At 45.4% G+C, this 26,313-nt stretch overlaps 2 protein-coding genes across 3 annotated transcripts in view; both read left to right on the top strand.

Moving 5' to 3' along the window:
• Nucleotides 1-26,313, top strand: part of KBTBD3 (kelch repeat and BTB domain containing 3) — a 34,896-nt gene continuing 8,583 nt past the window's right edge. The window contains exons 1-2 of one of the 2 annotated variants that reach the window (XM_077484339.1): nt 1-193; nt 22,799-23,037. In XM_077484339.1, the coding sequence (XP_077340465.1) occupies nt 22,823-23,037 (215 nt within the window). In that variant the 5' untranslated portion in view covers nt 1-193; nt 22,799-22,822. The remainder of the gene's footprint in view (nt 194-22,798; nt 23,038-26,313) is intronic. The other variant, XM_077484340.1, reaches the window with a different exon arrangement.
• Nucleotides 9,715-17,782, top strand: LOC143984056 (uncharacterized). The gene is made up of 2 exons (XM_077484341.1): nt 9,715-11,576; nt 16,380-17,782. The coding sequence occupies exons 1-2, from the start codon at nt 10,865-10,867 to the stop codon at nt 17,030-17,032; spliced, it is 1,365 nt and encodes a 454-aa protein (XP_077340467.1). The 5' UTR covers nt 9,715-10,864; the 3' UTR covers nt 17,033-17,782.

The following is a 26,313-nucleotide window of genomic DNA, read 5'->3' on the forward strand; positions in this document are numbered from 1 at the left end:
CAGCTAATGGGAGGCAAGGAATCCCAGCTCAGCCTGAACGGAATGTGGGAGGCGCCTCCTGATTGGCTGAGGGATGTACAGATGCTCAGTGTAGCTGTCACCTTCTCTCCGTGTCCCCATATGACAGATGGAGGAGATCGCTGAGGACTGAGCTCTGCCAGGGTCGGTGAGTGCCAGCTGCCTGCACTGCCAGGTAATGACCCCCTATTCCCCTCCCCCCACCCTCCATAGAGGGATGAGCCCCAGGCCTGGCCGCCTGTGGTGGAGTGCAGAGCTGTGTCCATTCATGTCATACACATGGAGGTGTATGAAGAGAGGACCTAGCATGCCTGAGCACATTATAGGGAGATCCTATGTATGAAGAATGACAGAATGCTACACACAGCCGCCAGCTGTCATGACACTACATATCCCATCATGCCCCTGTCTCTGGGAGTCATGCCTGGGGTTAGCAGAGTCTCGCAATGCATCATGGGACTTGTAGTTCCACAACAGCTGGGGTGGTGGAGCCGCCGTGAGATAAGAAGGGGGGCGACTGACGGGGAAATAAAACCTGTAATCTATAAAAATGAACATATTTATTTGAAAATAAAGAATTAAAAGTATAACTAAAGGCATGTTTTGTTAGTTTTGGGTAGAATACAGAGGGATTAGAACCCCTGTTAGGTTGTTATTGCTGCCTGTGCCCCCATAAGGGAGATTCATCCGATATGTTTGTTTACCGTTATGAAAGTAAACGAAAATCCCAGATTTTGGGTTGTCACCACAACAGGAATAGAGGGGAAATGTTCCAATGGGGACACCCTTGGATTTCCTCTCACTTCCTGTTGTGGCTATGGGACAGGAAGTGAAGGTAAATCTCCACAGTGGGACATAGATGGAAAAAAAAAACTGGCAGGAGTTCTAACCCTCCCTTACTCTTTCCAAAATGAAAACTAAATTGCTTTTAAGTGAACTTTAAAGGGGTTGTAAAGGTAAATGTTTTTTCACCTTAATGCATTCTATACATTAAGGTGAAAAAACATCTGACACTGCCTGCGTCCCCAGCCCCCCCCCCCCCCCCCCCCCGTTTTACTTACCTCACTCCTCGAAAATCCTACGCTCGCCCCCGCCGTCCTTTCCACCGTTCAGCCTGGCCACTGATTGGCTGGAGTGGATGGATGGAAAGCAGCGCAGCCATTGGCTCGCGCTGCTGTCAATCACATCCAATGACGCGGCACGCCGGGGGGCAGGGCCGTGTGATACAGCGAGTGGCTATAGCCGCCGGCTGTATCACTGGAGCGTGCCCGCAGGTGCTTCTCACCATGTGAGGGAGCTCGCATGAACGGGAGAAGTACCTGCGGGAGGAAGCCGAGACAGGCGCCGAGGGACCCCAGAAGAGCAGGTTCGGGGCCACTCTGTGCAAAACGAGCTGCACAGTGGAGGTAAGTATGACATGTTTGTTATTTAAAAAAAAAAAATAATTCACTTTACAATCCCTTTAATGTAATAAAGACTAATAAATATCATGGATCAGCAACTTATTAACCACTTCCCATCCAGGACAATTCTGACATTTCTCTCCTACATGTAAAAATCATAATTTTTTTGCTAGAAAAATTACATAAAACCTCCAAACATGTTTTTTTTTTAGCAAAGACCCTAGAGAATACAATGGTGGTCGTTGCAACTTTTTATCTCGCACGCTATTTGCGCAGAAATTTCTCGAACATATTTTTTTGGGAAAAAATTCAAAGTTTCATGCTTTAAAAAACAAACAAAAAACAGTAAAGTTAGCCCAACCTTTTTGCATAATGTAAAAGATGAATTTGCGCCGAGTAAATAAATACTTAACATGTCGCGCTTCAAAATTGCACACGCTCGTGGAATGGAATCAAACTCCGGAACATAAAAATCCCCATAGGCAACACTTTAAAGTTTTTTACTGGTTACATATTTTGAGTTACAGAGGAGGTCTAGGGCTAGAATTATTGCTCTCACTCTAACGTTTGCGGCTATACCTCACATGTGTGGTTTGAACACCGTTTTCATATGTGGGCGGGACTTACGTATGGGTTTGCTTCTGCGTGTGAGCACATCGGACACTTTTGACACTATTTTGAGACCATTGTAATTACTGTGTGATTACTGTGTAAATGACACTGGCAGGGAAGGGGTTAAACACTAGGGGGCGATCAAGGGGTTAAGTGTGTCCTAGGGAGTGATTCTAACTTTGGGGAGGGGCTTCCACTCACATGACAGCAATCACTGCTGCCGATGACAGGGAGCAGTGATCCCTGTCATGTCACTAGGCAGAACAGGGAAATGCCTTGTTTACATAGGCATCTCCCCTTCTGCAGCTCCATGACACCATCGCAGGACACCTGCAGACATTGAGTCTGTGGGTCCCACGGGCGTGGTCACGGATTACGCGACAAACGCTTGCGAGCCCACAATGGCGCATCTTAAAGCAGACATACCTGTACGGCCCATTTTCGCAACCCTGCCATTGTGCTCACGTATATCGTCGTGCGTTGGTCTGCAAGCGGTTAACTGCTTCATGCCTGCACTATAGCCGAAAGATGGCTGGAGTGCGGGCTTAAATTGCCAGGAGGGTGTCCATGTGCATCCTCTGTGCCCACGCTCCCGCATGCCCCATGTGTGAGGAGAAAAAATAAAGCCGATTGCCGGCATTTATAAATCGGTCCCACACAGCCAACAAAAGTGCTGCTAACCATTGCCACCTACCAGTGCCCATCAGTACTGCTAACCAGTGCCACCTACCAGTGACCATCAGTACTGCTAACCAGTTCCACCTACCAGTGCCCATCAGAACTGCTAACCAGTGCCACCTACCAGTGCCCATCAGAACTGCTAACCAGTGCCACCTACCAGTGCCCATCAGAACTGCTACCCAGTGTCACCTACCAGTGACCATCAGTACTGCTAACCAGTGCCACCTACCAGTGACCATCAGTACTGCTAACCAGTGCCACCTACCAGTGACCATCAGTACTGCTAACCAGTTCCACCTACCAGTGCCCATCAGAACTGCTAACCAGTGCCACCTACCAGTGCCCATCAGAACTGCTACCCAGTGTCACCTACCAGTGCCCATCAGTACTGCTAACCAGTGCCACCTACCAGTGCCCATCAGTACTGCTAACCAGTGCCATCTACCAGTGCCCATCAGTACTGCTAACCAGTGCCAGCCACCAGTGCCCATCAGAACTGCTAACCAGTGCTACCTACCAGTGGCACCTACCAGTGCCCATCAGTACTGCTAACCAGTGCTACCTACCAGTGCCCATCAGTACTGCTAACCAGTTCCACCTACCAGTGCCCATCAGAACTGCTAACCAGTGCCACCTACCAGTGCCCATCAGTACTGCTAACCAGTGCTACCTACCAGTGCCCATCACTGCAACCCAAAATGTGAGATTTTCTTTCACTTTCAATGATAATGGTAAATAGGGAGAGGGAATCTCCTGATCGCAGACACAAACGGCAATAAAAACCTGACAGGGGTTCTAACTTATCTCCACTCTATCCAAAACTAAAAAAAGTTTTGCCTTTAGTTACACTTTCAGACCTAGATTACACTTGTGGCCAGTGGACAGTAACAATAGGTGGTTGAACTGCATTTATACTGCCCCTTAACCACCCACTTTAAGCCCCAAATGATATCCCGTGTCCAGTTCAGCAGGCAGCACAGCTGCCAAATGCAACCAACTGAAGTGAATGGGGCTGCACCACAATCCCTTTGCAACCACACGGTTGCAGCACTTGCAGGTTTTTGAGAGTTAAAACAACAGTGAGAAGGCAACATATCGCCTTCCAGTCGCCTGTCAACTGCCCTCTGAAGAGCGATCCACCACAGATCACTTCTCAAAGAGGAGACAAGGGTTTGCTGCATGTGTACATGAGCTTTAATGGCTCCATTGGGCTTTAAATTAAAAGTCAGCAGCTACAAATACTGTAGAGAGACTAGAGACTTACATTTTATTATTTTTAAATCTTCAGTTTTCATTAAAATAATATTAGGTGATCCTGCCATGTAGGTCTCCCTACAGGCTCTTCCTGTTATAGGGTGACAACAATCTGATCCCATTTCCTAGTTGTCACTCACATATTGGTTCTTGATGGAGAGTACTTGTTGTCACCCTCTGGGGTCCCACCCTGTCATGCAGTAATAAAATGATGATCTCTATTCAACCCCCCCAATGACGATCTCTATTGCAGAGTTTGCTGATTATTTCATATAACAAGTGGAGAGACTTATCTGCTCACTCAGCTGTCAAAAGAAAACATCCGGGCAAACATCCTGCCAAGTTTTTAAAAATGAAACATTGTAACTAAGGCCCTTTTCACACGGGGCAGATCTGTGATGATACGCCCCATAATGATCCGCCCCGTAGTGATCCGCCCTGTGATGATCCACCCCGTAATGATTCGCCCCGTGATGATTCGCCCCGTGATGATACGCCCTGTGATGATACGCCCCGTGATGATACGCCCCGTGATGATACGCCCCGTGATGATCCTCCCCATGATGATCCGCCCCGTGATGATCCGCCCCGTGATGATCTGCCCCGTGATGATCCGCCCCATGATGATCCGCCCCGTGATGATCCGCCCCGTGATGATCTGCCCCGTGATGATCCGCCCCATGATGATCCGCCCCGTGATGATCTGCCCCGTAATGATCTGCCCCGCGATGATCCACCCCGCGATGATCCGCTTGCTCAGCGGGGATTGCTCCGTTGATCCCCGCTGAGCCAGTGGATGACAGGACGGTCCCTGCACACTGTCAGATCTCTGCTCTCCTCTATGGGGATCGGATGAATGCAGACCGCCTGTCCGTGTTGATCCGATCCGCTCTGCTGACGGATAGAAAAATTGGATTTTCCTGCAGAATCGGACCATACGGGGACGAAAGATATCGGGTGTCAGCAGATGTTCATCTGCAGACACCCTCTATCCCATAGGGATGCATGTATGTCCGAAAACGGAAGGATGAAATACAGACATACGGCCCGCACTTGGAAGGGGGCCTAAATCTTCCTTCTTAGAGCAAAGTGATAAACTTCAGAAAAAAATCCAGGCCGTCTGACAACTTTTTTCTTAAGTTAAAATCAATATTATTTGCTAGAAAATTACTTGGAACCCCCAAATATTATATATATATCTTAACAGAGACCCTAGGGAATAAAATGGCGATTGTTGCAATATTTTATGTCACACTGTATTTGCCCAGCGGTCTTTCAAACGCAATTTTTCAGGAAAAAATACACTTCAATGAAAAAAAAAAAACAGTAAAGTTTGCCCAATTTTTTTTTTTATTTCAATGTGGATGATGTTATGCCGTGAGAATCGCGAGAGAATCGTGATCTATGTTCTAAGCAAAAAAATAGTGATTCTCATTTTAGTCAGAATAGTGCAGCTCTACCATGCAGCCATTGCTTGTATGTATGTGTATATATATATATCTGTATACATATTAAAGCGGAGGTCCACCCTAAAATGGACCTTCCGCTCATTGGATTCCTCCCCCCCTCCGGCGCCACAATCGGCACCTTTCAGGGGGGAGGGGGGTGCAGTTACCTGGATAATCCAGGTAACTGCACCCACTTCCGGGCTAGCTCTCTGCGGAAAGGGGCGTACATTACGCCCCTTTCCGCAAGCGCCCGCCCCCTTCCGCAAGTGCCCCGCTGCCTGCTGGGAAACACACAGATCCCAGAGGCAGCGGGGACCGTCCTCATTGCGCAGCGCGGCTCGCGCATGCGCAGTAGGGAACCGGGAAATGAAGCCGAAAGGCTCCATTTCCTGATTCCCATACCCAAGATGGCGGCGGCAGCACTTGAGTGTCGATATAGAGATCGGCTTCGGGTGCCGACATCGCGGGCGCGCTGGACAGGTAAGTGTCACTATTTTAAAAGTCAGCAGCTGCAGTATTTGTAGCTGCTGACTTTAAAAAAAAAAAAAAAAACGCGGAGTCCCGGCGGACTCCCGCTTTAATAATAATAAAAAAAATATATCTATTATATATATATATATATATATATATATATATATATATATATATATATATATATATATATAGAGATAGATAGATAGTTCCCTGGCCGTCCTACTCATCCAGTAGCTTTACAATCTCGAGTTTCCTGATCTGTGGTTTTTCTGGGTTAAAATGAAAAAAAAGGTTAAAGCAAAGCAGCAGTGCCCATTCAGTTCAATGGGCAGGAGCGGTATATACAGCGCTCCTAAGATGCTGCTTGCAGGACTTTTTTAGCGTCCCGCCAGCGCACAACTCCAGTGTGAAAGTCCTCGGGCTCTCACACTGGAGACACAGGAGAGGCTCTATACAGGCGTTATTTTTAGCGCTGTAGCGCCTGTAAAGCTCTTCAGTGTGAAAGGGGTCTTAGCCCTTGTACACACGGTCGGAGAATCCGTCGGAATGTGTCCTATCGGACCGTGTCTTCAGATAATCCGACTGTGTGTGGTATGCATCGGACTGATTCCGTCCGAATCTCCGTCCGACCCAATTTTCCAACATGTTGGAAATATTTCCCGACCAACTGGGCCGGTCGGACCTAATCCGATCATGTGTAGAGCATTTTCATCGGACCAAGTGCCACGCATGCTCAGATCAAATTCCTACATCAAAGCTATTGGCTACTAGCCTGAATCTAGTCCCATCGTAACGAAATTACGTCATCACATTCTGAAAGATCGGATTTTTCGCCAACTTGGCCCGACTGTGTGTATGCAACAGTTTTGGACACAATCTGTCGGACTAAATCCGACAGGCAAAATCCAACGGATTTGGTTGCCAAAATCTCCGACCGTGTGTACAGGGGCTTAAGGAGATTCTTCTTTTCTATTTATCCCGTTTCCTGTTATTGAAAGTAAAAGAAAATATCTAGTGATGCACCAAAATTTCAGCCTGTTAAAAATTATCGGTTGAAAATAGGGTTTGCCGAAAAAAAAAGGTGCCGATGCTGGCCGCCGAAAATGCGGGCGATTTTACCCTGCTTATGTCGTGTTTTCCAAAGGTCACGTGACTCAAAAACCACATCAAAAATGCATTTTTGATGCATTGTTGCTGTGTTTGAAATGCATTTCAATGGGGAGGTGCGTTTTCGGTGCGCTTTTTTTAACTGACCAAATATGCACCAAAGTCACAGCAAGCTGGATTTTTAACCACTTCAGCCCCGGAAGGATTTACCCCCTTCCTGAACAGAGCACTTTTTGCGATTCGGCACTGCGTCGCTTTAACTGACAATTGCGCGGTCATGCTATGCGGCTCCCAAACAAAATTGGCTTCAGAGCTTTCTTTTGGTGGTATTTGATCACCTCTATGGTTTTTATTTTTTGCGCTATAAACAAAAAAAAAGTGTCAATTTTGAAAAAAACGCATTCTTTTTTACTTTTTGCTATAATAAATATCCCCCCAAAAAATATAAAAAAAAATGTTGTTCCCTCAGTTTAGGCCGATCGTATTCTTCTACATATTTTTGGTAAAAAAAATCACAATAAGCATTTATTGATTGGTTTGCGCAAAAGTTATACCGTCTACAAAATAGGGGATAGTTTTATGACATTTTTATTAATATATTTTTTTTTTATCTAGCAATGGCGGCGATCATCGATTTTTATCATGACTGCGTCATTATGGCGGACACATCAGACAATTTTTACATATTTTTGGGACCATTGGCATTTATACAGACATCAATGCTTTAAAATTGCATTGATTACTGTAAAAAATGTCACTGGCAGTGAAGGGGTTAACCACTAGGGGGCGGGGGGGTAAGTGTGTCCTGGGGAGTGATTCTAACTGTAGGGGGGATGGGCTAGCAGTGACACAACACTGATCGCTGCTCCCGATCACAGGGAGCTATGATCGGTGTCCTGTCACTAGGCAGAACAGGGAGATGCTGTGTTTACATCGGCATCTCCCCATTCTTCAGCTCTGTGACAGGATCGCTGGTATCCCAGCGGCAGTCGAGTCCGCGGATCCCACTGGCGCGGTCACGGAGCTCACGGCAGGCACGCGTGCATGGCAGGAAATTGAAAGTAACGTACGGGTACGTTACTTTGCCCAGCCATGCCATTCTGCCAACATATATGTGCTGACAGCGGTCGGCAAGTGGTTAACACCGCAACAGACCAGTGTAAACACATACATGGGATTTAAAGGGATGCATTTTTATTGAGCTTTTATTGAGCTTTTTTATAGCAAAAGCGCTTCAAAAACTGCTAAGTGTGAAAGCAACCTATCAACTGAAAAGGAGTCTGATGATGGCATACAATATATTATGATATTATTTAAAAAGGCCAATATAATACAATATATATATATATACACTATACTGTCAAAAGTATTGGGACACCTGCCTTTACATGCACATAAACATTAATGACATCCCAGTCTTATTCCGTAGGGTTCAATATTGAGTTGGCCCACCCTTTGCAGCTATAACAGCTTCAACTCTTCTGGGAAGGCTGTCCACAAGGTTTAGGAGTGTGTCTATGGCAATGTTTGATCATTCTTCCAGAAGTGCATTTGTGAAGTCAGACAATGTTGTTGGACAAGAAGCATAAATGTGAACCTAGCCTTACACTTGCATTAGTGCTCTGAAGAGAGATCTGCTATAAATCGCTTTTCCAGGGCAGTTGACAGGCGGCGAGGAGGCATTGGGGTTGATTTACTAAGAAGGAAGCACTCAGAATCTGGTGCAGCTGTGTATGGTAGCCAATCAGCTTCTAACTTCAGCTTGTTCAATTAAGCTTTGACAATAAAACCTGGAAGCTGATTAGTTTCTATGCACAGCTGCACCAGATTTTTGCACTCTCCAGTTTTAGTAAATCAACCGGATAGTGTCACCTAAGTCCTCGTTCACATTGGACATGTCAAATCGCATGACAATTCGCAGCCTATTGCAGCAATTCACCGTTCCAAACGGTGCGACGCCGACTTTGCAGCGCTTCCAAATAGCTTTTCAGGCACTTTGGAAGCGCTGTCCATTCATTGCATGGGCAGGGACGTTTTAGGGCGCTCCCAAACCACCCCAAAGATGCTGCTTGCAGGGCTTTTTCTAAGGTCCCGCAAGCGCACCGCCCCAGTGTAAAAGCACTCGGACTTTCACATTCAGGCGGCATGGGAGGCAGTTTTCAGGTGCTTTACAGGTGCTATTTCTGCGCTAAAATGCCTGAAAACTTGTGAAAGTATTCTAATTGACATCCGTGCCTGAAGCCGCACAGATGTCTTTCAAGTCGCACTGAAATGTGGCTTTGAAATTGTGCGATTTCATATGAAGTCGCACAATTTCAAAGCCGCATTCAATGTGATCGAGGGCTAAGGCCTGGTTCACACCTATGCAGTATGCTTTTGATACGTTTCTGCGGTACGTTTTTCACACGCGTTTTGGACATGTTTTTTGATGAATTTTGCGTTTTTTATGCTTTTCTTTTTTGCCCAATTTGTTGTTAGGCAGGTTAAAGCGGAGGTCCTGCCGAATTTTTATTTTTTTAAAGTCAACAGCTACAAATACTGCAGCTGCTGACTTAAAATATGGGCACTTACCTGTTCAGGGCGCCCGCGATGTCGGCACCTGAAGCCGATCTGGCGCTCGACTCTCGGGTGGAGACACCGCCATCTTCGGTAAGAGAATCAGGAAGTGAAGCCTTGCGGCTTCACAGCCTGGCTCCCTACTCACGTGGTGTGATCCCACTGGTCCCTGCTGTCTTCTGGGACCTGTGTGTCTGTCAGAAAACAGCAGGGGGGGACGGAGGAGGCGCCAGATATGGCATAGATATCCGTGGGTACCCGCGGATATCTATGCCCGGAAGTGGGAGCAAATACCTGGATTATACAGGTATCTGCTCTTCCCTCCCCCCTGAAAGGTGCCAAATGTAACACCGGAGGGGGGGAGGATTCCGAAAAGCAGAAGTTAAATTTTTTGGTGGAACTCCGCTTTAAACATAATACTTTTCTGCAATGTCTCTATTGAACCAAAAATGCACCGTTTTGCATTTTAAAAAAGTCCAAAAACGCAGCGGCAGAAAAAAGCACAGATGTGAACGTGTCCCATAGGAAACCATGTTAAATGGACTGTAGTGCGTTTCTGCGAGAAGAACCAAAAAGCCCATCGGTGTGAACCAGGCCATAAAGCCTGCCTGGTTGGGGGCCAGGTGAATGGGCGTTGTTCAGCTTGCGGTACTGCTCACCAAATGCGACAGGGGGGGATCATTTTTTATTTGCATTGTGGCTGCCTTTGCAACCTGTAAATTGTTGGCACTATATAAATCCTGTATTATAGTAATAATAGGAGGCTGTATCTGCGATTACCTGCGAATGATCAGCCCTGGGTGCCGACTGTGGGGTGGATTTACTAAAAAGCAAACAAGCTGTTTACTTTGCAAGGGGAAGCTGCACTGGGCAAAGGACTATTCCCTTAGGCACCTATGCAGTTTTAGTGCTTTTTGCATTTTGCAGATTTGCACTACAAAAAGTGTCCCATAGGAAACCATGTTAAATGGGCTGTAGTGCAAATGTGCAAAATGCAAAAAGCACTAAAACTGCATAGGTGTGAATCAGGCCTTAGTGATTGCAGTTGACATTTGCAAAGAATGCCTTCATGCAAGCATTGGATGATGGAATCTCATTCACTAAAATCTGGAGATAATTCCCTTTCAAAGTGAACAGTCTATTTCCTTTTAGTAAATCCACCCCAGTCTGTCTCCTTTCTCCTGTGTTCTGCCCCAGCTCTCTGCACAGGTGAGAACAATAGTCAGGTTGGTAAGCACACCTGTGTCCAATCACAGAGGGCTTTTTAAATATCATCAGTCACTAATTGGGGGGGAGAAAAAAAAAATAAGAATGAGAGGTCGCAGAAGACGTCGACGAGGAGGTGGTAGCAGCAGCAGAACCCTGACGTCCTCTCTGGTAGTCATGGCAGAAAATAATGGCATGGCAGAAAATAATGGCATGGAAGATGTTCCAGTTAAAGATGGAGCCCCGCCGTACTCTCCGGCTCTAAGGTGTCACTTGCAGGCCAGGAGGGGAAGAGGACGGGGGAAGGCACGGCATGGATGGAAAGAGGAAAGACAACTCCGCTCCCAACAGAGCTCCCATGGATTGTGGAAGAACGTCCAAGACCTGAAGACCGAGGAGGATGAGCACCACCTGAACATGCGTCCGCGGAACATTCGCTTCTCCCAAGCAGAAAACATGGTCCTCGTCTCCAAACTGCTGCCAGTCTACGAGCAGCTACTGGGCCAGCAGAAGTCCAAGATCTCCTTCTACAAGAAAAGCCAGATGTGGCAGGAGATCTGCGCCGCTGTGAATGGGGCAGGACACAGGCAGCGTACCGTACATCACTGCAAGAAGAGGGTCAACGACATGAAGAGGCAGGTGAGGAACAAGATGAACCGAGAGAAAAGCAATGGGAGTGAAGGATCCCCTCAAAGTCAGATCTACTACACCAAGTATGAGGAGGAGCTGAAGAAGGTCCTGCCGGCCGAAATCATAGATGGCATAGAGTTCTTTGATTCAGATCAACCGCAAGATCCGTACCTGGAGGAGGAGGCCGGTAAGTGCTCATTGTTTGCTTGTATTGTGCTATGATTGAAAGGTATGTGTGATAGGGCCACAGGGCTTGGCAATAAAAGGCATGGCGAGAAATCGTCTGCTAAGGCTTTGTACGCACAGGGGGAGATTTACTAAAACTGGAGCACTCAGAATCTGGTGGAGCTGTGCATGGTAGCCAATCGGCTTCTAACTTCAGCTTGTTTAATTAACCGCTTCAGCCCCAGAAGATTTTACCCCCTTCCTGACCAGAGCACTTTTTGCGATTCGGCACTGTGTCGCTTTAACTGGCAATTGCACGGTCGTGCGACATTGCACCCAAACAAACTTGATGTCCTTTTTTTCCACAAATAGAGCTTTCTTTTGGTAGTATTTGATCACCTCTGCGGTTTTTATCTCTTGCGCTTTAAACAAAAAAGCAAAAATTTTGAAGAAAAATTAATTTTTTACTATTTGCTATAATAATAATAATAAATATCCTCCAAAAATAAAAAATAAAACTTTTTTTTTTTTTCTCAGTTTAGGCTGATCTGTATTCTTCTTCTTATTTTTGGTATAAACATTTGCAATAAGAGTATATTGATTGGGTTGCGCAAAAGTTATAGCATCTACAAAAATAGGGGATAGTTTTATGGCATTTTTATTTTTTCAATAGTAATGGCGGTGATCTGCTAAAAATTTGAATAGATAGATAGGTTTCAAGTCACATGACAGCGATCACTGCTCCCAATGACAGGGAGTGGTGATCTGTAATGACACGAGCCAGAACGGGGAAATGCCTTGTTTACATAGGCACTTCCCCATTCTGAGGTTCCATGCACGATCGCCGGGAGTCCTAAGGTCACACTGTATGTAGCAGGCCTCTGGTGGCACGTGCCTGCTATCTCCGGCTCTTTGCCCACTGCTGCAATTGTGCCAACGTATATTGGCGTGCAGTGGTCGGCTACTGGTTAAGCTTTAAAGCGGAGGTTCACACAAAAATGGAACCTCCGCTTTTCAGAACATTCCCCCCTCTAGTGTCACATTTGGCACCTTTCGGGGGGGGGGGGGGTGCAGATACCTGTATAATACAGGTATCTGCACCCACTTCCAGGGATAGACTCCCGTGGGAGTCACGCCCCCTTCTGCCCCCCCCCCCCTCTGTCTCCTGGGAAACACACAGGTCCCAGGAGATAGCGGAGGACCAGTTAGGATGTGCAGGGCGACTCGTGCATGCGCAGTAGGGAAGTGAAGCCGCAACACTTGACTTCCTGATTCCTTCACCTAGCGATTGATTGGCTTCGGCTGCCGACATCGCTGGACCCTGGGAGCAGTAAGTGTCCATTTATTAAAAGTCAGCGGCTTCAGTATTTTTAGCTGATATATACATACATTTTTTTTTTTTTTTTTTTTTGTGGACCTCCGCTTTAACAATGAAAGATGATTGATTTCTATGCAAAGCTGCACCAGATTTTGCACCATGCAGTTTTAGTAAATAACTGCCACAGGGTGCAGTTTTATATGGGCTTCCAGCAGTTTTTCTGAAGCCTTTGGCAAGGTTTACACCAAGGATGAGTTCTGACATGTTCAGATCCTAACCAGAACCCACCTAAGGGCTTATTCACACTTGACTAAAATGTGAATGCTCCTATAGCATTAGTATGAGCGTTAATGCTTCTAATGCCCATACTAAAGCGTTAATGCGCTTTAGTATGGGCATTAGACTGGCATTTTTTTTACAAGTGTTAATGACGAGTTAAAAATGCTCCCCAAATGCCCTATGGGCAGTTTTGAAGCGTTTGAGCATTAAGGTGCGTTAAAACCGCTCCACAAATGCCTATTCCAATTAAAGTAAATTTACTAATCTTAACGCCCCAAAACTGCCTAGCAGAGCGTTTGCGAAACGTTACCATAGACTTGAAAGGGAGACATTGAAGGGCTTCAGATGTCTCCTGACTCGACATGAGGCTTCAATTTTGAAGCGATGCTAACTCTTTATGTTTTGATCGTGTGAACAGCACTATGTGCTGTCTATTGTATCTTGTGCATAGGCCTTTTTAATGCCAGGATGCCTCAGCCCGCTTATGGTTGGCGGTTTGCAGTGACAGCTTTCTCATGGGATGGCTCAGGAGGGTTCAGACTAGGATCTGAACACACCTAAACTCATCCCCTGGTTCACCACGCCTCTGAAAAGTGATCCACAGAAAGCAGAGGCTATCATATGGTCAGGAGGAGATACTGCCACCTGAACAGGGATTTTACATTGAACTATTGTGCTACAACATGTGGCTCAGGGCTAATTCACACAGCGGGGGTTTATTTACTAAAACCCCGAGAGTGCAAAATCTGGTGCAGCTTTGCATAGAAACCAATCAGCTTCCAGGTTTTTTTTTTTTTTTCTCAAAGTTTAACTGAACAAGCTGATGCTGGATGCTAATTGGCTACCTTACACAGCTACACCAGATTTTGCACTCTCCAGTTTTAGTAAATCGACTGCACTGTAAAGCATCTGTCACTGCAAGGAAACCATTGTTTCCTATGTATCCCATTCACACTGCACTAAAATGCAGCCCTAGTATTATTATAGGGGCATTTATGGGCTGCCCCATAAACCACAAGGGACTGCATGTCATGCTTCTTTCACTTAGAAGGGGGGGAAATTGGGAACATTTGGATGCCAGCATGATTTGCTGTGTGTTGCCGTAATAAACATGCATGTTATCGCATCTCAATGGTGTCAACTGGTACTAAAAGGCTTCAAGGAAATTGCTGAATGGTTTTTCAAATGCTTTGTCTCAAAGCTTGCTGTACCTAATGCTTTTATACAAGCTGAGATCCATGTGTACAAGACTAATAAGAAACATGTGCCCAGAGAAGTGCGGAGGCTGCCATTGCTGGTTTTGAAAATGCTAGTTGCCTGGCAATAAGTGCTTATTATTGCAGGTCAATGGGTATTGTATTTATTTAAAGGGATAACATCTGGGGAAATGTGTATGTATTGCAGAGATGGTGTGTGAGTTTTGTGTGTGGGTTTATTTTTTATTTTTTGTTATTGACCTGAAGCACATTGCATACGCAGCCAATGAAGTCTGAGCTCTTAACCTCTTGCTGCCTGCATAAAGCATATGTGCAGCAGCAAAAAGGGTGGGCTTTAATGCCCAAGCTGCACATATGCATCCATGGGAGACATACGTTTCTGTGCTGAGAGCATGCTCCCAGCACAGACAGAGCTGTCGGATAGCTCCTGGTCTCTAGTAATGATTGGTAGTCTGTGGAACCAACTCTCGATCATGTGACCACTGTGACAGCCAATTGCATGGTCATGTGATCAGGCTGACCTTCCTGCCCACCCCCGGGCATAAAAGCCCAATTATAGGGACAGCTAGGCGTGAAGAGGTTAATCTGCATATTAACCTAGATCAGCGACTCGGGAAGTCTTGAAACCATTAGACATTGCTTGACAGCCAAGCAACTAGTATTTTCAAACAGGTCATCAATGGCAGGCTTGCATTTTCTCTCTAGTCCAGGAGATTGGAATCTGTGTAATGTGTAATCTTTATGGTAGAGGCATCTTTAAATGATCTTTGGTCTTGGCTGGCAGTGCTTGTGGCCTGCCATAGGTGCATTAAAGCTTTAGCCATCATTCCCATTGCATAAGAAGAATTTTATATTCAAATATAGCTTTAGAAAATACATTGATATTGTTGCATTCAGTCTCTGTTCTCTCGCAGAGCTAGAAGTGCTGCTAGAATCTTCAGCAAAAGTGGGGCAGGAGCCTCTCTTGCCCCTTCACTGTCCTAGGCCCTGCCTTACTACTAATACTGCAGTGTAAGTGACTTATAAGTCACCTTAGTACCCAGAGAAAATGTGATTACTTTAATGAATCTGAATCTCTGTCTTTCCCCGAGCTCAAAATTGGTAAATTACACTGGTTTATTGTCCCCCTCCCCAGCCTGTTTGGATTTTTATGGACCACAGGGTGGCAATCGTGGGGTGGCCATCAATTCTGCCCCAGTGCCGTCATGACCACTGTATGCAAAGACCTGCAAGCTCCATTTACCTCTGCTTGTAAAAGTGGTGCACTTTGGCATCTTCATCTTATGTGCCAGAGGACTTTGTCTCAGAACTGCTGTCCAGGGAGCAAGGGGTGAATCTTGGCATCTTCCCCATGTGTGCCAGAGGACCTTGTCCCAGCACTGTTGCCTGGGCAGGATGGGGGATCCTGGCATCTTCCCCATGTGTGCCAGAGGACCTTGTCCCAGCACTGTTGCCTGGGAAGGAACTTGGTATCTTAACCTTGCGTGCCAAAGGACCTTTTCCCAGCACTTCTGCCTTAGGGGGAGCTTGGGGGGGATGGGGACTGGGCATATACACACTGTATGCCAGAATTTTCCTGTACTGCTGCCCATGTTCCATAGCGTAAACCAGCCAGCTTCCTTCAGAAGTGGCCAGGGGTTCCTTGAGTTGCAGCTAACTGATATCTCCCATCTGATGTTACCTGCATAATTTTAGTTCCAATACTACTTGGCAGTGTGAACGATATGACTGCAAGGGTGTCATTCTGGCCACCCCTGTAAGGGGCATTTTCCTGATGATCCCTGATGAACTAATCTTACGAGGGGTTCCCTGGGACCTGAAAGTTATTTCAAGGGTTCCCATGGTGTAACAAGGTTGAAAAAGGCTGGAGTAGAATTTTGTTGAGTTCTTAATGTACAAAAATCTGACTGATTCTGACAACTATCAGTTCTTGTTGGCATTGTCATTTGGTTACATAAATCTTTAGCTTGGCACCAAAAAATTATCTAATGCCTTTTTTTTATTATTTTAGGACCTTCATGGTTTTCACAATCTCAAGACCAAGATCGGAAGGAGGAAATTTTATATTCCGAAGCCGAACTCCCAATTTCCTTGGATTCTGAAACCGAAGAATCGCCAGTACAGGAGCAGTCAGCTGTACTCACAGATATCGCGCCAATATACAGTGAAGATTCAAACCCATCAGACCCCACAAACACTGGCGCGGATTCTCATATTCTCGAGCCTAAAGTTTCCACCAAAGCAAATTTGCGTAGCCCCCCCAAAAAAAGATCTCGGTATTCATCAAGTAAAAACCTTCATTCTACGCTCTCGCGAGCCTTGACTCCTACTACATATCTAAATATCGTGAAGGCCAATCAGCACTTGTTCCGCAAGAGCATGATGCATGAACTGAACATTCTACACGTTGATTTCTGCCAGTTGAACCATCAGATCAATGCAAATTATGATACTGCTAAGAAAATGCTGCAAGTAGAAACCCAAAGGAATCACATATTGATTCAGATGAACAACAACATTGACAGGCTTGGTGAAAGCATCCAGCAGCTGGCCAACCAGCAACAAACTGAGCGGGTCCTGATACGAGACCTTCTACAGGAACGAAGGTCCAGGTGGAACCAAACGCCTACTCCATTAGGCCCATTTCCTCGCACTGCTCACTAGTCTGTCTTCTGCTGACAAGGAGGCCTTTAAGGTTACATAAGACTAAATCTGGGAACTTTGTGCACTGTATTAAAGTATACAGTTTGCTATATGTTTATCTTGTATAATGGTTAAGAAATATACAACTGTTAGAAATTGAAAAATGTATTTCTAAAAAAATTGGTATCGAAAGCCAGTTCTCTATACAGAGAATGGTTCACTGACACATTGGCCTGTGCTGCATGATTATTGGATGCTTTTTTTTTTTTTTCTTCCCTCCACCATGTAGAACCATTGTTTGCCAGGTTTAAGTTTCTTTGAATATTGAACTTCTGAACGCAGGAGCATAGTAGGCCAATATAGCCGCCAGACACGGCATCAGACGCCTGGCAACTTTTTTTTTATTTATTTATAACTTTTGGTTATAAGTCATGAGCTGGGAATATTGTTTGAGCCAATGTAGAGGACATTCAAGTCTCCCATGCATTGGGCTATGTTCAGCACAGCTGCTGCAGCTCTCCATCAGCTGTGTATGCAGTTTGTTATATGCTATGGGCATTGGTCCCTGCTGATGAAATGCTTATCATCAGAATAGGAACGAATCCTATTTAGATTAGCAATATCTTGGCAAATCAGCCTGAGCTGGTGGGCCTCGGACAGCCCCCTCTACATGAGTCCTTTAGAGTTTTTTTGATTGTTCACACAAGACTGTACTTAGAATGCATGTTTAATAAATTTTGTGAATGCAATAATAAAAGAACAAGGAGTTTCCATACTTTATTTAATTTTTCTGGGAATGTGAAGGAACTTTGATCTGAATATTATTGGTGTACACAATATACTGAAGGAACCTTTCATCTTTCTAAATATAAGAACAGTTCTGTTTGTTGTGATTTCTTGGCTCTGCCATTGCTGACCAAATGCAGATTAGATTCATTAAATTAATTTTCAACTTTAACCCCCGCTTGCGAACGTACTGGCTATAAACTAGCAGAATTTCATTTGAGATTTTTTGTTTCAATAACGTTCGTTCAATTTTCTCATTGGTGGGGTCCATTCACTACAAAATTGAATGTTAAAACATTTTAAAGCACTTTTCGATGAAATGTATCTAGTCATCGAATGTACAAAGAATTTTCACAGGAAGGTGGGCATGCTATACTTTTTTTTTTTTTCTGTGCTAATTTTTAGTTTGGAGAGGGATTAGAACACCTGTTAGGTTTTCATTACCCTTGGTTTGATCATTAGGCCCCTTTCACACATGCTGTCCAATCATGTTCGCCTGTCCCGTTTTTCAGGTGGACCTGATTGGATTCTCCATTCACCTCTATGGAGTGACTGATGTCAACTCTGACATCTGCCGCTATCTGATCTGGTCTGCCAAATCCATACGGATGGAAAATAGGGTCTCCATCCATCTGGCAGATCAGATGGAATCGGCTGAAAAGCGACAGGCAGATCCATTTTCATCCGATCTCCCCATAGAGGAGAGCGGGATTCTGACAGCTCCATCTGAGCACAGTGAGCGGAGATGGACCTGTCACCCACCTGCTCAGCGGGGATCATTGGATCGATCCTCCGCTCAGCAAAGTTGAGTCCATCAAAATGGACAAGCCCTGTGTGAAAGGGGCCTTAGCCCTTGTACACATGGTCGGAGAATCCGTCGGAATGTGTCCTATCGGACCGCGTTGTCGGATAATCCGACTGTGTGTGGTATGCATTGGACTGATTCCATCTGAATATCCGTCGGACCCAATTTTCCAACATGTTGGAAATATTTCCCGACCAACTGGTTCGATCGGACATACTCAGATCATGTGTAGAGAATTTTGATCGGACCAAGTGCCATGCATGCTCAGATCAAATTCCTACATCAAAGCTATTGGCTACTACCCTGAACGTAGTCCCATCGTAACGAAATTACGTCATCGCGTACTGAATGATCTGATTTTTCGACAACTTAGTCCGACCGTGTATATGCAACAGTTTCAGACAAGATCCGATGGACAAAATCCGACGATTTGGTTGTCAATCTCCGACCATGTGTACAGGGGCTTATAGGGTAAAGCTCCCTTTGTCCTGGTGACATATTCACTGAAAGTAATAATACAATTTCACCTGCTGTCTCTGAGCATTCATCTCCCTTGGTAGCCATGTGCCTGGTTTAAGCTGAAGAGGAGACCATTCTACCCAGAAAAGTTGACTGTGGATGAAGTATTTAATAGGTTAACAAGCACTACTAAATGTAATACTAAAAAAGCCATTCAGCCTGGCGTTCTCAGCCAATGGCTAAGCCCTTGTACACACAGTCGGAGATTCCGCCGGAATATGTCCGATTGGACCGTTTTGTCGGATATTCCGACTGTGTGTGGTCTCCATCGCACTGTTTCCGTCGGAGTATTCGACGGACCAAGTTTTCCAACTTGTTGGTAAAATTTTCCGACAAAATGCTCTGATCGGACATTCTCTGATCATGTGTAGAGAATTCCGATCGGACAAAGTGCCACGCATGCTCAGATCAAATTCCTACACCAAAGCTATTGGCGACTAGCGTGAACGTAGTCCCGTCGTAATGAAATAACGTCATGTCGGATTTTCTGACAACTTTGTCCGACCGTGTGTATGCAACAGTATCCGACGGATTTGGTTGTAGAAATCTCCGACCGTGTGTACAAGGGCTAAGAGTGCTAACCGGAGTGTTCTGGGGGAGGGGCCCTTCCCCCCTGTCAGAACACAATAGCTCAGCGTGGGTGATTGCTGTACTAACATCGGATTGTTCGTACAGCGGCCCTAACCTGAGCTGTCAGTTTCGTGGTGTGTACAAGGCTTAATAATTTATAACTGGGTTTTCAGTATTTACAAAGCCAGTTACTTGCAGGTATTGGGGAGGATCTGAGGTGTGATGGTGCAAAGCTTCCTTGATTTCTTACTATTATTCAAGTGGATTACAGCATTTACTTAACTATAAAGATTCCGTTCCATGTGAAGTTTGACTTTTTTTTTTTTATATATATGTAACTGCCACTCTCAATTTCTTTGAAAACATTTTTTTCGCACACTATGCCCGAAAGGTTGCCCCTGGATTAGAACAACTCTCATCTTGTGCTGTTTATACTATTTTCAGGGCTCCGCTATCAAAACTGGAGTTAAAGTAATGAAATCCACCCATCCTGGAACCCCACCAACCTGACATATGCCCTTCTGGAAGAATGGTCAAACATTCCCATAGACACACTCTTAAACCTTGTGGACAGCCTTCCCAGAAGAGTTGAAACTGTTATAGCTGCAAACGGTGGGCCAACTCAATATTGAACCTTACGGACTAAGATTGGGATGCCATTAAAGTTCATGTGTGTGTGTAAAGGCAGGTGTCCCAATACTTTTGACAATATAGTGTAGGTTGCTGTGCCTGCATCTGCCTTTTGCTTTCAGCATATTTACTGTAAACAGGGTTGTTAGTGGATGTGGTGGGAGTATCAGTATGTGGAAACTCTCTTTAAAAACAAGAGGGGGGCCCCCTGATCCTGGGGCGGGCTCCCCAACGACCCCGCTTCCACTGTGATTGGACACAGCGGGAGCCAATCAGTTGGTCCAGGCGTACCTGATGTTTGCTGCCACCCGGCGATCTCTCCCAAGAGACGCAGAACAGGATCTGTCAGAAAGGGAAGATGGAGATCTTGTGTTTCTGCTTAGCAGGAACACAGATTTCTGTCTTCCCCCCCCCCCCCCAGTCAAAGAATCCTCCACACAGTTAGCAAGCACTCCCTGGGAGCACATTTAACCCTTTGATCACCCCTGATGTTAACCCCTTCCCTGTCAGTACAGTGACAGTGCTTTTCTTTTTAGCACTGATCACTGTATTGGTGTCACTGGTCCCCAAAAAGTGTCTCTTAGTGTCATATTTGTAAATCGCAACCCCCCCCCCCAAAAATTGGTGATCACTGCCACTACTGGTAAAAATACAATAAAAATGCCATAAAAATATCCCATAGTTTGGTTTGCATAAAAGTTATTACGTTTACAATCAATATACGCTTATTGGGATTTTTTTTACCAAAAAATATGCAGAGGAATACATATTGGCCTAAATTGATGAAGAAATTAGATTTTGTTAATTTTTTTTGATTTGTTTTATAGCAGAATGTAAAAAAAGATATATTTCGTTTTTCAAAATTGTCGCTTTTTTTTTTGTTTATAGCGCAAAAAATAAAACCCCCAGAGGTGATAAAATACCACCAATATAAAGCTCTATTTACCCTTTGTTTTGCCAGAGGGCATTCTGCTTTCTGCTCCCCATTGCCAGGTGGATCAGGCAACTTATCTCCAGGATTTGCACCATTAGAGACAGAGTTCCTCCTTTGTCTCTCGGCGCCTATTTTACCAGGGCTGTTGGTGTCTCTAGGGCCTTTCAGCATCAAGCTTCTGCTTCCCAGATTTGCAAGCCCACCAGCAGGTCCTCTGATCACACATTCTCCAAGTTCTACTAGATGGATGTTCAGGCCTCAGCTGATGCGAGCTTCGGCCACAGGTACTTCCAGTTGTTATCTTAGTGTTTTGTTTCGGGTTCTTTAACCCTTGTTTTCTTGTAGGCCTGAACCTAAGGGCTACATGTTTTCCCCCTAGACTTAAGCCATCCACAGACGGATCAAAATTCCTGCTGAACCGGCCGAATTTCGTTCCGTGTATGGACAGGCTGGTTGTACTGAAGTCGATCCATGTATTCTGATGGCTCCTGCTGTCAGAATACAATAGCTCTGCGTGAGGGATTCTACTATCAACACTGAATGTGTTGATTGGGTAATCAAGCAATTTTCTATCCATCAACCTGTGGGTGAAGGAAAGAAAAATGGTTAATGTATTGCATGCCTTAGACACAAGTTTGGTAGCAAAAATTGCTGGTGGTGCTGTGGTCTAGTGCCCTTTCTCAAAACGGGTTCCCAAACCAGTAGTAATTCTAGAAGCATCCATACTAGTGCCAATTGAGACAGGAGCTGCACCCATACTAGGGCAATTAACACAAGAGCCGCACCCAGACTAGGGCCAATTGAGACAGGAGTCGCACCCAGACTAGGGCCAATTGAGACAGGAGCCACACCCAAACTAGTGCCAATTGAGACAGGAGCCGCACCCATACGAGGGCCAATTAACACAAGAGCCGCACCCAGACTAGGGCCAATTGAGACAGGAACCGCACCCATACTAGTGCCAATTGAGACAGGAGCCGCACCCATACGAGGGCCAATTAACACAAGAGCCGCACCCAGACTAGGGCCAATTGAGACAGGAGCCGCACCCATACTAGTGCCAATTAAGACAGGAGCCGCACCCATACTAGTGCCAATTAACACAAGAGCCGCACCCATACTAGGGCCAATTGAGACAGGAGCCGCACCCATACTAGTGCCAATTGAGACAGGACCTGCAGTCATATTAGGGCCAGTTGAGACAGGAGCCAGACCTATACTAGGGCCAGCCGAGACAGGAGCTGCACCCATACGAGGGGCAATTAAGAGAAGCCACACTCTTACTAGGGCTAATTGAGACAGGAGCCCATTAACCTACCAGCATTTCTGTGGGGTATGGGAGGAAATCAGAGTACCTGGAGGAAACCCACACCAACACAGGGAGAACATCCATATAGGTAGTGTCATGGTTGAGAGTTGAACCAAGGATTCTAGTACTGCAAGACAGGAGTACTAACTACCATATTACTGCTCTCTCTTCGATGGCTGTCTAATGTTGAAAAACAACAGTTTCTGTTTAATGTTATCTTCTGTTTTATCCTAGTTCACTTGTGTTCATTAACTTGCCATGGACTGCACATTTGGAAGGTCGGTGTGCAATGGGTTTCCTTCCACTGAAAAGAAATCCATGTCCATGGTGGCCGAGGGCCATGGACAGCAGATATTAACAGTACTGCAGAGTTTCAGAGAGCAGGGCATGTTCTTCGACTTCACCATAAATGTGAAAGATGAAGTGATTCCTTGCCACCGATGTGTGCTGGCAGCCAGCAGTGACTTTTTCAGGTATGTCATTTAGCGTCACAAACTTTATTTTTTCAGCTACATCCAACCACCGTGATCCCTTCCTGTCCAAATTCCACCTGTGAATTTGCTGGTTTTCACAATTCAGAGACTGCTCAGGATATACCACCTTTAGACCTCATGCACACAGACAGAGAATATGTAAACCCAAGCATGTACCTGCTGTACCATGTACTTGTATGAAAAAGTATCCGGTTCTCATTGTATGGCTTCCTTTGTGTGAAATACACGATGATCCTCTTAGTCACTCTTTCCTGTCAAACACTGACCACACTAGGCATGAGAACAAAGCGTTGTCAGTTTTCCAGCTATGCTAGGAACTCTGTGTGCTCTCCTCTAATGGTCAGATTTGTCCTGACGCAGCCAATCACTGGGGAAATCAGTGTGCTGCTGTTTCTCCACCCTCACCTCTTTATGCCCCTTATGTAGCCCAGACTAGAGATTATGCCATTGCTTAAAAAAAAAAAAAAAGAGGAAAAATGTTTTTTATAATGATATATATATACATTATCTCACAAAAGTGAGCACACCCCTCACATTTTTGTAAAATATTTTATATCTTTTCATGTGACAACACTGAAGAAGTTACATTTTGCTACAATGTAAAGTAGTGAGTGTACAGCTTGTATAACAGTGTAAATGGGTCCTCAAAATAACTCAACACACAGCCATTAATGTCTAAACTGCTGGCAACAAAAGTGAGTACACCCCTAAGTGAAAATATTCAAATTGGGCCCAATTAACCATTTTCCCTCCCCGGTGTCATGTGACTCGTTAGTGTTACAAGTTCTCAGGTGTGAGTGGGGAGCAGGTGTGTTAAATTTGGTGTTATCACTCTCACTCTGTCATACTGGTCACTGGAAGTTCAACATGGCACCTCATGGCAAAGAACTCTCTGAGGATCTGAAAAAACGAATTGTTACTCTACATAAAGATGGCCTAGGCTATAAGAAGATTGCCAAGACCCTGAAACTGAGCTGCAGCAAGGTGGCCAAAACCATACAGCGGTTTAACATGACAGGTTCCACTCAGAACAGGCCTTGCCATGGTCGACCAAAGAAGTTGAGTTCACGTGCTCAGCGCCATATCCAGAGGTTGTCTTTGGGAAAGCCTTGCTGCAGCGGTTGAAGGGGTGGGTTTCATAGTTTCATAGTTGCTAAGGTTGAATAAAGACACCAGTCCATCCAGTTCAACCTGAGCGAGTGTCTACAATTGTCCATATCCTGTACATTGCACACTCACATCAGTCCCTACCCTCAAGGAGCCCACAATCCAACATCCCCATTCATACACTAGGGCCAATTTTGAGCAGAAGCCAATTAACCTACCTGCATGTCTTTGGATTGTGGGAGGAAACCCTCGCAGGCACAGGGAGAACATGCAAACTCCAGACAGGTAGTGCCATGGTTGGGATACGAACCAGTGACCCTTGTTACTGCTAGGTGAGAGTGCTAACCACTACACCACTGTGCCGCCCCAGGTTGGTCAGCCTGTCAGTGCTCAGACTATACGCTGCACACTGCATCAAATTGGTCTGCATGGCTGTCATCCCAGAAGGAAGCCTCTTCTAAAGATGATGCACAAAAAAGCCCGCAAACAGTTTGCTGAAGACAAGCAGACTAAGGACATGGATTACTGGAACCTTGTTCTGTGGTCTGATGAGACGAAGATAAACTTATTTGGTTTTCAAATGATGTCAAGTGTGTGTGGCGGCAACCAGGTGAGGAGTACAAAGACAAGTGTGTCTTGCCTACAGTCAAGCATGGTGGTGGGAGTGTCATGGTCTGGGGTTGCATGAGTGCTGCCAACACTGGGGAGCTACAGTTCATTGAGGGAACCATGAATGCCAACATGTACTGTGACATATTGAAGCAGAGCATGATTCCCCTCCCTTTGGAGACTGGGCCGAGGGGCAGTACTCCAACATGATAACGACCCCAAACAAACCTCCAAGATGACCTCTGCCTTGCTAAAGAAGCTGAGGTTAAAGGTGATGGACTGGCCAAGCATGTCTCCAGACCTAAACCCTATTGAGCATCTGTGTGGCATCCTCAAATGGAAGGTAGAGGAGCGCAAGGTCTCTAAAGCCGCATGTGCCTGGATCTTGTCTTCCATACTAACGTTACACAAATTGTCATGCCACAAACACGAACGTAGTGCCGTACTACAAGGAATTTCAACTCTTGCGCGCCACCTTTTGGGGCCCTTCTACTAACTTCGTGTTTGGTGAGCATTGATTCCAAGCATGCCTGTTTGTACTTTTGACTTTTGTGTGACGGATTTGTGTACTGACTATCTAAAAATCTGACGTGGAGCTGTCGTTTGACAAAAATTTACTAGCCTGTCATCCAACATTTGTTGGCCGAAAATTGGAAAACAATTGTTGAAAGGAGCGTACTAATGGTAAGAACTTCGGTCAACAGTCTGTCAAACGACAATCCCCTTCTGATTTTTGTACCGTGTGTACGAGGCTTAACATCGACCAGCTCCGCAATGTCGTCACGGAGGAATTGAAGAGGACTCCAGTGGCAATCTATGAAGCTCTGGTGAACTCCATGCTCAAGAGGATTAAGGCAGTGCTGGAAAATAATGGCGGCCACACAAAATACTGACACTTTGGGCCCAATTTGGATATTTTCACTTAGGGATGTACTCACTTTTGTTACCAGCAGTTTAGACATTAATTGCTGTGTGGGGGACAGCAAATTTACACTGTTGTACAAGCTGTACACTCACTACTTTACATTGTAGCAAAGTGTCATTTCTTCAGTGTTGTCACATGAAAAGATAGAATAAAATATTTACAAAAATGTGAGGGGTGTACTTACTTTTCTGAGATACTGTATATATACAGTATATATACATATGTTTTACCCTTGATTTCTATTTTAAATTGAATGTTTTTTTTTTTTATAAGGTGAGGGTTTGCATATACTTTATTTAGACACAAAATATGCCAGGCTGGGGAGCAGCAGGTGGGACGTACAGCCGGTGTTCTATCAAAAACTGTCCCCCCATCGAATAGTGTCCGGCCCTTACTGCACGGGCGCAGTGCTTGTGCACTATGGAGGACAAGGAGACGCCGAAAGTCTCCGAAGATGAACTGCGCCTGCGCACTGAGTCCAGGTTCAAGCCCCACCATCCAAGTGGACATACAGTAGCACTTAGTAAGAGGGTCCCTCACGGGCTCGCTTCGCTCACCACGCTTCGGGCATGGCCTCGCTTCGCTCGGCAGTTTTTTATTCTAGCTCTATGTCG

The sequence above is a fragment of the Lithobates pipiens genome, unplaced genomic scaffold (assembly GCF_037356315.1).
Source record: "Lithobates pipiens isolate NorthernLeopardFrog02 unplaced genomic scaffold, aLitPip1_a1.2 Scaffold_16, whole genome shotgun sequence".
In the NCBI taxonomy this organism is placed as follows: domain Eukaryota; kingdom Metazoa; phylum Chordata; class Amphibia; order Anura; family Ranidae; genus Lithobates; species Lithobates pipiens.

Bases quoted from the DNA above. Each gene is read 5' to 3' on its own strand.
- LOC143984056 (XM_077484341.1), top strand. From the start codon at position 10,865: ATGAGAGGTCGCAGAAGACGTCGACGAGGAGGTGGTAGCAGCAGCAGA. The intron at 11,577-16,379 runs GTAAGTGCTCAT...TTATTATTTTAG, and splicing joins GTACCTGGAGGAGGAGGCCG to GACCTTCATGGTTTTCACAA.